The sequence below is a fragment of the Hyperolius riggenbachi genome, chromosome 2 (assembly GCF_040937935.1).
Source record: "Hyperolius riggenbachi isolate aHypRig1 chromosome 2, aHypRig1.pri, whole genome shotgun sequence".
In the NCBI taxonomy this organism is placed as follows: domain Eukaryota; kingdom Metazoa; phylum Chordata; class Amphibia; order Anura; family Hyperoliidae; genus Hyperolius; species Hyperolius riggenbachi.
In genome coordinates, this window is record NC_090647.1 from 100196581 (window position 1) to 100211019 (window position 14439).

General features: G+C 43.9%; 1 protein-coding gene across 2 annotated transcripts in view; it reads left to right on the forward strand.

Moving 5' to 3' along the window:
- LOC137545651 (mitochondrial ornithine transporter 1-like) overlaps window positions 1–9975 on the forward strand; it is a 35990-nt gene extending 26015 nt beyond the window's left edge. For both annotated transcript variants that reach the window (XM_068267110.1, XM_068267111.1), the window contains exons 5-7: window positions 661–833; window positions 5614–5772; window positions 9636–9975. In XM_068267110.1, coding sequence (XP_068123211.1) covers window positions 661–833; window positions 5614–5772; window positions 9636–9757 — 454 coding nt within the window. In that variant the 3' untranslated portion in view covers window positions 9758–9975. The remainder of the gene's footprint in view (window positions 1–660; window positions 834–5613; window positions 5773–9635) is intronic.
- Window positions 9976–14439: the final 4464 nt, after the last annotated feature.

A 14439-nucleotide genomic window follows, 5' to 3' on the forward strand; every position in this document is an offset into this window, starting at 1 on the left:
TTGCCTTTATGAGTCATGACTGTGGCTGTCAGACTCCTGCAATGCGTTGTGGGACTTGTAGTTTCTTAACAGCTGGAGGGCCAAGTTTGTCCATGCTTGGCTTATATGGACAATGTTTAGACTTGTATACGAGATAAAGCTGTGATTGTTATGTTGATCCTTGCTTGAGCATGCTGTGTGTCATAACACAGTCCTGTATGATGTAATCTGTATGTGTTATATTCTTTTTTTGCCAATAAAAAATAAAGAACACCAAGGTGAGGGGGAACAAAAATCTTTACTTACCTGGGGCTTCTTCCAACTCCTTGAAGTCCATGTGGTCCCTCGCTAAGGCTCTGGTCTCCTCCTGTCAGCTGTTTTCAGTATGCGGAAGCTCGCCAACCCAGGCCGAGTCGTGAGCTTCTGCACATGCAAGCCAGCCTCTGTGAGTGTTCTGCAGCCGCCCGCGTAGTACTATCGCAGTACTACTACGCGTGTGCAGAACTCTCATAATGGCGGGCTCGTAATGCATGCAGAAGCTCAAAACCCATCCTGGACTGGAAGCAGCCCCAGGTGAGTAAATAATTTTTCCCCGCTGACCTCGGTTTTTCTTTAACCCCAACCTATAGCTTCAATTAGTGATCCTCTCTGCACATAATGGTGAACTTCTTCTCTCTTTAGTACAGTGTGGTCTGTGCTAAAGAATATAATGCGCACAGATGGCCCTATGGGTCTTTATCATGGACTTTCCAGCACTCTGCTCAGAGAGGTCCCAGGCTACTTCTTCTTCTTCGGGGGATATGAACTGGGTCGATCATTTTTTACCTCAAGTGGGAAAACGAAAGATGAGTTAGGTATGAATTTTTACTTTTACCACTACCTTTCCTTTACTTTTCCCAGAGTTTTGACTTAACACAAATGGTGAATGTTTAACCTATTCTGGATTCTGCTGTTTGAAATCTAGGGATGGTCGGAATGCCAATTTCCGATTCCGCGGTAAATCCGCATTCCGTCATGTACCGATTACCGATTCCGCTTTCCGCTACCAATTTCCGCATTCCAATGCGGAATTTCCGCCGGAAATCGCGGAAATTCTGCCCAACTTTAACATCGATTTTCTCAAAAACTGTAAGGTCTTTTTGAAAACTTTTTTTTTGCATCTTGTTCACAAGATTCAGTTTAATAAACCCTGAAAATTTGGTGTGCCTAGGACTTAAGGGGGCTTTGCTATTAACCGCTAAAGTCGGCGGATTTTTACAGTAATGTAAAATGCAGAAAACCGGCAGATGCAGATTTTCTGCATTTTACATTGCAGTAAAAATCTGCCGACTTTAGCGGTTAATATCAAAGCCCCCTTAAGTCCTAGACACACCAAATTTTCAGCGTTTATTAAACTGAATCTTGTGAACAAGATGCAAAAAAAAGTTTTCAAAAAGACCTTATAGTTTTTGAGAAAAACGATGTTAAAGTCGGGTGGAATTTCCGTGATTTCCGGCGGAAATTTCCGCGATTTCCGGCGGAAATCCGCCTACGGCACTTGCATTACCGATTTCTGCATTCCGATGCGGAAATGCAATTTCCGATCGGAATTTCGGAAATTGCATTTCCGGGGAATCCGAATGAGCATCCCTATTGAAATCTACACCTGTTTACTGCCTCTTATCCCCACCAAGGCGTAGATTTCAGTCTCCCATTGTAGCCTGCGCCCAATGCTCTCGCCAATTTATTGGCTACTGACCAGCACTCGCCAGTACCATTTAGAAGATCTGGGCCACGATCATCTTCATGCACAGGCACAGTATGAATGAACTCCTACCTAAGGAGGTGTGCGGCCCCAATATTCAATCCGTCAAGCCTTTGTCTGATTTATTTAGGGGATCTGCAAGCGGCAACGGATGAGTGGAAGACTCTTCAGGATTCAGAGGTAAGTACGACTTACCCTGCTCCTGCACAAGTCCCAGAGGCATTAATTACTATTCCCCCTCTAGGTCTTCCAGGTCTGGATGGTGGGGAATAATGGCTTACAGCTATTGTTTGCGGACAAATTACAGTGTTTTAATAGTAGTTTGAGCTCTGTCTTTTGACGGCGCACAAATTACTTAATAAACGCCACTAGAGCCGTAATTCCTATTACAGTCTATGGAGGCGCCAGCTGCGCCCAAATCTCCTGCACTTACTCCTCAAGTACACTTGAAGGCTGTGTGGAAAATTCACACCGGTGTGCAGAATGGGTATCAGTTTATCCAGCTATTGAGTGTAATATAATCTTTCCTCACGCATATTATTTATTAATATTATGCATATTTGCATATTTCTTGTCAGTGTATCTACACACCATATTTATATATAAAAAATCGGATGTATGTGTGTATGTATGTATGTATGTGCCGCGATCACTCGAAAACGGCTTGACCGATTTGAACGAAACTTGGTATACAGATCCCTGACTACCTGGGATGATATGTTCTGGGGGTCTCGCGTCCCCCCTGCACACCTGGGCGGAGCTACAGACAGCCAATCAGATTCCACCCATTCATGCCAATGGAAAAAGTGGAAAAGGCTGCCATTCTCACAGTAATTGAGCCAGAGTCCCCACACTTGGCACAGTTGGTCATTTGGTGACCGAGGTTACAAATCCAGTAAAAGTGGGTGGAGCATAAAACAGCCAATCAAATTTCAGCCATTTGTTTTTAATGGGAAAATGTAAACTGCAGCCATTCTTAGACTGTTAATCGCAGGGTTCTCAAACTTGGCACACTTGGTTACTGGGTGGATGAGATTAAGATTTAGGAAAGTGGGTGGAGCCTACGACAGCCAATCAAAATTCACCTATTGATTTTCAAGGGGAATATTTAAAATGCTGCCATTCTTACACTGTTAATGGCAGAGGCTTCAAACTTGCCACAGTCGGTCATTGGGTGACTGGGGTCCAAATTCACTAAAGGGGTGGGGCCACAAACAACCAATCAGAATTACTTGGTGGATAAACTGCTTCCATTCACACATTTTTGATGCCAGGAACCTGAAAGCTCACAAACTTGGTCATTGAGTGACTGTGTGTCAAGGTTACAAAAAGTTGGCAGAGCCAAAAGCAAATTTCACTGGGAAAATATAAACTGCAGCCATTCTTATACTGTTAATGGCAGGGTTGTCAAACTTTGTACAGTTGGTCACTGGGTGACAGGAATTAATATTCATGAAAATGGGTGGAGCCTACAACAACCAATCAAAATTCACCTGCTGATTTTCAAGGGGAATATTTAAATTGCTGCCATTCTTACACTGTTAATAGCAGATGCCTCAAACCTGGTACAGTTGGTCACTGGGAGACTGGGGTTCAAATTCAGAAAGGAGTGGAGCCACAAACAGCCAATCAGATTTGTTTAATTTAAATGGGTATATACAAATTATTGATACCAAGGCCCCAAAGCTCATAAACTTGGTCATTGAGTGACTGCATGTCAAGTTTAGAAAAAGTGGGCGGCGCCAACAACTACATTTTTTACATGGGAAAATATAAACTGCAACAATTCTTACACTGTTAATGGCAGTGTTCCCAAACTTGGCACAGTTGGTCACTGAGTGACTGGGATTGATTGATTTTCAAGGGGAACATTTACATTGCTGCCATTCTTACACTCTTAATGGCAGAGGCCTCAAATCTGGCACAGTCGGTCACTGGGAGACTGGGGTTCAAATTCGGAAAAGGGGCGGGCCACAAACAGCCAATCAGATTTGTTTAATTTCAGTGGGAAATTGCAACTTATTGATGCCAAGGACCCCAAAGCTCATAAACTTGGTCATTGAGGGACTGTATGTCAAGGTTAGAAATAGTGGGCGGAGCCAAAAACAACTAACTTTTTCCATGGGAAAATATAAACTTTAGCCATTCTTACACTGTTAATTGCAGGGTTCTCAAACTTGACACAGTTGGTCACTGGGTGACTGGGATTGATATTCACAAATGTGGGTGGAGCCTACAACAAGCAATCAAAATTAATCTATTGATTTTCAAGGGGAATATTTACATTGTTACCATTCTTACACTGTTAATGGCAGAGGCCTCAAACCTAAAACAGTCCTTGGGTGACTGTGTTCCAAATTCACTAAAGGGGGTGGAGCCATAAACAGCCAATCAGATTTGTTAGATTGATTTCAGCCATTCTGTTATTGGCAGGGTTCTCAAACTTGACACAGTTGGTCACAGGATGACTGGGATTATTATTCTGAAAAGTGGGTGGAGCCTACAAAAGCCAATCAAAATTTACCTTTTGATTTTCAAGGGGAATATTGAAACTGCTGCCATTCCTACACTGGCAGAGGCCTCAAACCTGCTAGAGTCAGTCATTAAGTGACTGGGGTTCAAATTAACTAAAGAGGCAGAGCCAAAAACAGCCAATTAGATTTCTTTGCTGGATAATATGCTTCCATTCACACCATTGTATTGCCAGGAACCCGAAAGCTCAAAACTTGGTCATTGTGTGTCAAGATTACAAAAATTGGGTGGAGTCAAAAACAGATTTCCAAGGGAAAATGTAAACTGCAGCCCTTCTTCACTGTTAATGACAGGGTTCTCAAACTTTTTGCAGTTGGTTACTGAGTGACCGGGAATAATATTCAGAAAAGTGGGTTGAGCCTAAAAAAGCCAATCAATATTCACCTGTTATTTTTGAAGGGGAATATTGAAATTGCTGCTATTTTTGCACTGTTAATTGCGCAAGCCTCAAACCTGGTACAGTCGGTCATTGTCTGGGGTTCAAAGTCAGAAAAGGGGGCGGAGCCACAGCCAATCAGATTTGTTTCATTTCACTGGGAAAATACAAATTATTGATGTCAAGGACCCCAAAGCTCACAAAATTGGTCATTGAGTGACTGTGTGTCAAGGTTACAAAAAAGTGGGCAGAGCTAAAAACAAATTTTACTGGGAAATTATAAACTGCAGCCATTCTTACACTGTTAATGGCAGGGTTATCAAACTTTGCCAAGATGATCACTGGGTGACTGATTAATATTCAGGGAAGTGGGTGGAGCCTATAATAGCCAATCAAAGTTCATTTGATGATTTTCAAGGGGAATATTTAAATTGCTGCCATTTTTACACTGTTAATAGCAGATGTCTCAAACCTGCTACAGTTGGTAATTGGATCAAATTCTGGAGAGGGGTGGAGCCACAAACAACCTATCTCATTTGTTTGATTTCTATGGGAATATACAAATTATTGATGCCAAGGACCCCAAAGTTTACAAACATGGTCATTGAGTGTTTGTGTGTTAGGGTTAGGAAAAGTGGATGGAGCCAACACCAGCCAAATACATACCCGCCGGGCAACGCCGGGTCATCAGCTAGTTATTGATAATGATGGACATTTTAAGCAGTAGGGTAGCCTGGTGTACAGCATCTGTACTGAACACAAGAACCCCTTGACAACTAGGATTTTCTTCTTATATGACGCTTGTGTGGCTTCCATGTTCTTGGGTCATACCGGTAATAATAGAGCATTAGCTAGCTAAATGGCTGGCTGTACAGGACACCTCCCATAACAGCAACACAGGAACATTAAAATGGACGGTTTCTAATTTTTAGAATGATTGAAACCATTCTTGAAGCAAACACTTCTTTTGTCTTGGCACCAGGTGTTCTTCCCCTGATGATTAGTGGGGGATTCGGTGGGATCTCCTTGTGGCTGGTTGTATTCCCGGTGGATTGTGTGAAGTCCAGAATCCAAGTCCTCTCTATGACAGGAAAACAAGCAGGATTCATGAAGACGTTTGGAACCATCTTAAGAAACGAAGGTATGCTCCTGAGATAAATCAGTATAAACAGGTGTGTTTGTGGGTACTTCAGCAATCACATTCCTGTGTCACTCCACAAAGTCCCCAAAATAAGGAAAGCCCACTGTGAGAGTTCACAAGAAATGCTATAGAAAACCATAATGCACATTGTCGAAGGGGTGTCTTGATACAACCCTTCCTTCCACTCCAATGTGGTCATTAAACACCCTCCAGTAAAAGGACGAGCACCTGGGCGCTCTATTTTGCTTTTTTACAAATGGACCTCATTCATTGTGTGGGATTCAGGGAGGGAGGGGGGTTGGGGGAGTATTTTGAAGCAGGCATTTACTTACCTACAGGCTGCTCAGTAAGATTGTACACTCAACATTGTATCATTATTGGGTGCCTTTAGACTATTGTAGGGACATTAGTCTATGAGTATGGTAGGGATTAGATTGTCAATTCCGGTAACATGACTATGTACTATATAAAATGCTGCAGAGGAGATCTACACTGCATAAATTCATAATAGTAATGACAATGATTGTTTCAGGTGACACTCTAGTGAAACAAGGAAGAAAGCTGGCACATCCAAAATCAATCTTTATTAGTTCCATGTAAAAATATGGCCAACGTTTCGGAGCCGCGTAGGGCCCCTTTGTCAAGGCAATGTTTGCGCTGAGGCAAAGATCTACAGAAACAAAAAGATAATAAAAAGAAGTATAAACAAAAAAACAAAACAACCATTTGTACTATTTCAACCAGATAGTAAAGTGTATGTGCTATTTAATCAATCGAACACAATTCCAGAGTGAGAAAAAAAGCGGGGGATTCCCAAGTAAAACTAAAAGATACCGCAGCCATGTCACTAGCCACATATTAAAATCATGCAGATGCAAGCATGCAGACGTCCCAAACTTTAGCTTAAGATGTGTGACCCTGGAAGCCAGATGCAAGAACCAACCAAACAAGCCCAAGGTGTATAAACTATGTTCCTCATGTCACATGGCAAAAAAATGACAGAGCCCAAAATGCAGTTATGTGCAATTTTAGATTGAAAGCAGTGTCTCAGGCTAAAAGGACAGCGTGCATTGCATGCAGGACACTCTAGTGCAGCCCGGTCTTCAAAGCCCAACGCAGGTGCATGTTTTATGGAAATCCACAGAGGTTGTTAATTAACTCTGGTGAGGCACTAATTATCCCACCAGAGAATATGTGTGGTTTCTGTTGGTGGGACAGGGTTGAGAAACATTGATCTAGTGTGTGCACAGTTGTCCCTCAACAGTTCTGAGAGCAGGAAACGCATACAAAGTTCAACACATCAAGGATGGTTTCTATGAGAGATGAATAAACATTAAATCTGTTTGTTGTCACTTACCCGTATTTTTCGCCGTATAAGACGCTCTGGCATATAAGACGCACCCAGATTTAGAGGGCAAAAATCAGGAAAAAAAGAAAAAACTAAACCTAGGTGTGTCTATGATGCAGGGGTTTCTTAAGGACTTTTTACCTCCCCCTTTCCAGTTACATTACATACTATTACACCACATATGGGGACAGTGTTATGTGCTGTGTCCCCCTGTGCCTGCTGTGTCCCCCTGTGCTGTGTCTCCCTGTGCCTGCTGTGTCCCCCTGTGCCTGCTGTGTCCCCCTGTGCCTGCTCTGTCCCCCTGTTCTGCCTGCTGTGTCCCCCTGTGCCTGCTGTGTCCCCCTGTTCTGCCTGCCGTGTCCCCCTGTTCTGCCTGCAGCCCCCTGTGCCAGTGTCCCCCGTCCCCCTGTTGTGGCAGTGTCCCCCTGTTGTGGCAGTGTCCCCTGTGGTAGCGTCCCCTGTGCCTGTGGCCCCGTTGTCCGTGTGTCCTCCAGTGCCGGTGTCCCCCTGTGCAGGTAGTGTGAGTACACATACATTACCTGCTCCTGCCGCCGCGCTCCTGGCTCCCCGATCCTCTTCTTCCATCTACCGCTGCCCGCTGCTGCCCCCGCCGAACATCGCTGGCCGGTCTTAGCCGCATGGATACGCTATCAGCACACCACGTGCCGGGGTCACGCATGCCGCCGAACAACGCTGGCCGGTCCTAATTATCCGCGCAGGGATACGCTATCAGCGTGCGCCGGGTCACACATGCGTATGCGTGACCCCGGCGCATGTGGTGTGCTGATAGTGTATCCCTGCGCGGCTAATTAGGACCGGCCAGCGTTCGGCGGCATGCGTGACCCCGGCACGTGGTGTGCTGATAGCGTATCCCTGCGGCTAATTAAGACCGGCCAGCGATGTTCGGCGGGGGCAGCAGCGGGCAGCGGTAGATGGAAGAAGAGGATCGGGGAGCCAGGATTGGAGCCAGGAGCGCGGCGGCAGGAGCAGGTAATGTATATAGTGCTTCCCTGCGCACCTCTGCATCCCGAAATCCGTACCTTCGCCGCATAAGACGCACCCACTTTTCCCCCAACATTTTGGGGAAGAAAAAGTGCGTCTTATACGGCGAAAAATACGGTACCTGAGACAATCAAAATTTTAACCACTTCACAACTGAGGGGTTTTACCCCTTCAGCATCCGAGCAATTTTCTCCTTTCAGCGCTCCGTCCATTCATTCGCCTATAACTTTATCATTACTTATCACAATAAAATGATCGATATCTTGTTTTTTTCACCACCAATTAGGCTTTCTTTAGGTGGGACACTATGCCAAGAATTATTTTATTCTAAATGTGTTTTAATGGGAAAATCGGAAAACATTTGGAAAAAAAACATTATTTTTCAGGTTTCCGCCATTATAGTTTTTAAATAATGCATGCTACTATAATTAAAATCAATGTAACCTATATGCCCATTTGTCCCAGTTATTACACCGTTTAAATTATGTCCCTACCACAATGTTTGCACCAATATTTTATTTGCAAATAAAGGTGCATTTTTTTCAGTTTTGGGTCTATCCCTAATTACAAGCCCATAATTTATAAAGTAACAGTGTTATACGCTCTTGATATAAATATTTAAAGATTTCAGTCCCTAAGGTATCTATTTAAGTTTTTTTTTAATTGTAATTTTTTTTTATTTATTTTAATATTACAAAAAAAAATATTGGTAACAATTGGGGAGTGTGGGAGTTAATGAGTTAAAATTAATAGTGTAAATAATGTATGTATGTGAAAAATGTTTTTGGGTGTAGTATTACTTTTTGGCCACAAGATGGCCACATTTTTATTCAGGCGTCCTACAAGCGTCGGAAGGACGCTTGCAGGAAGGGAGGCTGGGAAACTGAGTTTTTTCACAATGGTCGCGCTGCTTCTCATAGAAGCATGCCGATCATTGCGGGGGCAGAGATCAACGAACGGGAATGGATTTTCCCGTTCATTGATCTCCGGGCGAGCGGGCGGCGGCGTGTACGATCGCGGGAGTGCGCGCACGTGCAAGTGGGAGCGCGGACAGCGGCGGCGGGGGGTGCGTATATCTACGCTCCGGGCGGGGAACTGAAGTCCAAAGGAGCGTAGATATACTGTACCCGGGCGGCGAAGTGGTTAAAAACAGATTTTTAACTTTTAAAGTCAAAATAGTGACGTATGGTCTGGTGTTAGTCGAGGAGCAGAAATGCAGACTTCAAACTAACAAGCGTTGATTCTAGTAATACCTTTAATGAAATGAGTCAGAACATGACTCAGTTCTGTATAATGCCTGAAGAAGAAACTTAAGGTTATGAAAGCTTGCAATAAATTATGTAGTTATTCATTACAAATATTACTGGGAATCAACGTTTTTTGGTTTGATGTCTACAAAGTCAAAATACAACTACAAATACAACCTGTCTAAGATTAGAACTGCATTTAGATAGTAAGGTGTGCATCTCTTGTGATATTTCTCACACTTCCAAACATATTTCCCATTTTACAGGGGTGTTTGCTCTCTATTCCGGACTGAAACCCACCTTAATCCGTGCCTTTCCAGCCAATGGAGCTCTCTTTGTAGCATATGAATACAGCAGGAAATTCATGATGCAGCAATTTGAAGTCTAGCTCAAGCCACGGTGGCACAAGTAGACCATCAATATACTGGAAGAGAAGATATACTTATCTTACAGCGTTATCAACATTTCAAGTGACGTGAACTGTCCAGTCAGTGTTAGGATGGCATTATAGTGTTTATGATGAATGTACATCGGTGGGAACCTGCATTTTATTTTATGTAATTGCTCTAACGTGGTATTTTATAATAAACATGATCTTTATAAATAGTTGCTGCTGCTGGTCATTTAAGAGTTTTTGCACTGTTGATATGACTGTATTGGGAACTGCTGTATTGATATGCCTAATGACGGCCCACCAGTTACTAGGGATGGTCAGTGAGATGCAAATAATTTTGAATTGATGCAGCATAGTGCAAATTTTGCATGCAAATTTATGCAGATTGAAAAAGGACCAATCAAGTCTTGCTGAGGTAAAATTTGATTGGTCCATTGTCAAGCTGCATACATTTGCATACAAAAATTGCATAGTCCTGCATCAACTTGAAATTATTTGCATCTTATTGATGGTGGTAACTGGTAGTGATCTACCAGTTACCACTGTCATATAAAAAGTAGAATACTTTAGTTTCAGAAACTCCAGTTGTGTAAGAAGATACTATTTTGTAGATATAATGTGGACAGCCTAACTGTAGAAATGTTTACAGTTAGGCTATCATTCATAAAGCATTTCCGCATGCGGAAATGCTAAAAACAGCTGACTTTACCGAACACTCGGCAAAGTCAGCATTCATAAAGGCTCTTTCCGCATGAAAAAATGACACTACCGAGCAGAGTGATAAATCACCGCCTTGTGCGGTGATTATCGGAACAAATGTAGCAAAATGTTAATTCATAAAGAATACCGCCAGAGGTGCAACGTCGGAAAGTCCCGCTCCCTCTGATGTGGCGATACCAATGTAAGTGAATGGAGGCACACAGACCTCCCAGGCAGCTGCAGCAGAGCGGAACACAGAGAAATGTATCAACTCGGCAGCTTCCGTGTCTCCGCAAGCCTATCGCCTGACTACCGCCAGCCTAGTTCGGGGAATCTCCGCACTGCTTCCGCACATGGATACTTCTTTATGAATGCCCACCCAGAAGTCTAAAACACCGCCAGCTGTGTTTTTCCGCATCGATTCCCCTTACCGACAGCCTCTTTATGAGTGATACCCTTAGTCTTTATCTACTTTGCTGTAAATAACGAGGTCGTGTCATTAAGTTCTCCATACCAGACATTCCCTTGTATTGTTTTGCTCCAAATCCCTGATTGGCCAGCCTGACAAACATTTACTGAGGTAAATTGCCTAGGAGTCGATTAAAATATCAGATGACTGACAGTCATGCTGATTAGAGTTGCTTGTGAGGTCATGGAGAAGAATTTGTTTAACAGATTTGTAGGGTTCCATTAAAGTCACAGCTGAACTTGTTGACTCTCATGTGATCGCTTCTTGGCCCTCCCTTGTGATGACTCGCACTGCCTTCTTGGAGAGAAGACAGCATGAGTAAACACAAGGTAGGTAGTGACGAGTGATCATGTAGTCAACAACATGTTTGAGATGGTTGCATGAAAGAGAAGAAAAGATATTCAATATAAAAAAACACATTTGTGCTTTTATTAGGGCCTTCTTCCACAGGTGGCTGAACTGCGCACTGAGTGAGCAGTTAACAAGCAGCAGACAGCAGTTTCCAGGCAGCAGCAAGCAGTTGCCAGGCAGCAGCAAGCACAAGCAATTGTGAGAGGTAAACAGTCTTTTTACTGCCTATCAACTGCTCATGGAAAAGGGCCCTTAAAATGCACCTGTAGAGAAAAAAGTGCCCCTACTGGGTACTCACCTTGGGAGGGGGAAGAGTCTGGTTCCTGGAGAGGCTTCCCCGATCCTCCTGTGCCCGCTGCCCCCTCCAGGCTACCTGGGGACACCTATGGGGGGGCTTTGAGGGGAGGAGGAGGGGAGGAGGAAATCTAGATCTCCCTCCATTTCTGTGTACAAAATAGCCTGTGAAGAGGGAGATCCGTTTTTGTATTGCCTTTTACTACACCTCCGTGTATCCGGGGTCCATGAAGTCCTGACAAATCTGGTCTCTCCGTTCGTTTTTTCAAAATGGATCCCCCGGATCCGTTTTTTTAAAGTGTGTAAAGACGGACGCTATTGTAAACATTGGTATCCGTGGCTCCGATTTTGCTCCAGGCCCAAAAACAGAGCCATTCGTTTTTAAAACAAATGTGAACCGGCCCAAAGTATACACTTGCTTGCCTTGCCTCCCAGGTTTGCTTTAAACGCTTTAGGATAAAACAGTGGGCATATTTGCTTATGTATAGCATGCAGCTTATTGTAAATGTTCAGTAAATCATTAGGCAGCTGTTACTACACTTATCGCAGAACGATTCACTTTCTAACTTTACTCAGAGATTGACATAGAGATTCAATAAACTAAGTAGGCTGCAGGGGTGATAGAGTCCAGCTTTGATCATAAGAACCTTGAGTTCCATTTAGTGTTTACCGGATGATTCTGAAATGACTGTATTGTCAAACAGGCTAATGCCAACGTGAGGTAAACGTGGTGTCTTTGAGTGACTGCTGAGTCAGAACATTTCATCATCCCCAAGCTAAGTCCAAAGTCCTGTTTAGTGTCAGGATTAGAAGGTCATTGTGTGATACCTACATTTTCATTGTCCTTATGTCACTCATTCACTCTGTTTAAATACATTTCAGTCGTGGAAAGTATTTTAACCTACATGCCCCGCAAATAATGTGAGAAAAGGTACAACTCAGTATGATAATCGTAATCTGCTAACGGTTACGCTAAATTTTGCGTAAAAATTCACAATTACGGGTACGTATTTACGATTTGTAAATTTAATTGAATTCACCCTATACATTCATAATTATGCGTAATTTTGTGCTGACTTTAGCATTTAATAGTAACATGCAATCATCACCAAAAACACACATTTTTCAAAAAGACCTTGTAGTTTTTAAGAAAAACTATTTTAAAAATAGTTTGTTTCGGGGTAGCGCAAATAAGTTAGTAGTGCATGCTACGGCAGTAGCGTGCACTACTTGGAAAATGTACTTGCGCTGCCACACTAAGCTGCACTGCTTGAACGGTGTAGCTTAGTGAATCAACTCCTACTGAATCGTCTGTGAGCTAGATGTAGACATCAAAAGGGCCACATCTGGCTCCCGAGCCATAGGTTCCCTACCCTGGGTCTAAGTATTTGACAGGATCCCTCAGTCAATTACTTTTCTGGAAGTTCCCCAAGCAGCGCCATGCAATTTAGAGCTGCCCAGGCACAAGCGCTTTCTTTTACTGCATATGCGCAGTTCAAAACATGTGCTTGAGCAGTTCAGAATCGCTTTGTACCACTTGGGGAAGCTTCCAGAGAGCTCAGGAGGTAAGATGACCAGGTACGGGGAATGGGAGAAACCCTGAGGACGATGAGCAGAATCTAGACATGCAGGAGGAGCTAATCTAGCGCACTATGGCCTTCACGGGTACTTTAAGAATTTTCCTTGTTCAATTTTGGATTTAGTTGGATTTTAAGACAATACAAACAGTTTGTACAGCAATGTCTAATAAGCTGGCACTGTACACTTTCTGCGTGTGTCATGGTATAGTACATGTCCAGTCGTGGATATGCTCATTGTATGTGTGAGATGCAATTGCATCCATCCTTAGCGTAAGTACTCAACTGAGATTGGAATTGCCCCGGGCCAGCGGGCAGAGGGGCTTACCCACATGCTTGTGGATATGTGGAAGCGACAATCTCGGTTTTTGGAGGTGTTGTTCTACAGTATCCGCCGACTATCTGTGAGTTAGGAGCCGAGGTCTCTTCAAAGTGTACCTGACATTAAAGAAATGCAAGCATTTATACTTACCTTGGGCTTCCCCTAGAGTAGACCATGGGTCTCCTTACCATCCTCCTGGGCTGGCCCATTCGTGCTCCACTGTGCATGCGTGGTCTCAGCTGCATGCCACCCATGCTCTTCAGCCCACAGGAGCTTTTGTCACATGTGCAGATCGCAAAGATTTTAACGGTGCAGGCCCAGAACACTCCCGGCCACGGAAGTGCGACCAAGGATGTATGTGGCCGGGAAACCACATGAGCCATAGTCAGCAACTTCCAGAGCTGGCTGAAGAAGAACAGTGAGGCCCTGGAGTATTGTGAGGGGGCCCATGGCCTTACAGGGGTGTACGTATTGTACGGCCGTTGGTGAGTTGGGTGCTGGGTGTCTCGGCCCGAAATTTACCAACATGCGCGATCAACTGTGTGGCCAATTTCTGACCCGAAATTGGTTGCTTTGTCGGTCGGGCATGCACTTGGCAGCACCAATTTTCATCCAATTCAATTATAATAATCGAATTGGATGGTCGATTGGTTGCTTGGTCGCCTAGTGTATGGCCCCCTTAATTCTTACTGTCACATGTTGAGACTTCTGCTGAGCAAGCTGTACCTGCTTCTAGTCCTGCCCATACACTTGTGTGATGTACATTGTACAGATCAGCTTCTCAGTACTCTACCAGTACCAATCACATCACTGACAGCCTCCTCCCCCGGCCCCTAATCTCCCAGGAATATGAGATATAAAGCGAGCTCCCCCTCCTCCCGCTCAGAGTACAGCACACACAGCGCTCTACAAGTACACGCCTCCCTATAGCATGACTGCTGATCCTGCATGGCCTGTGGGCGGG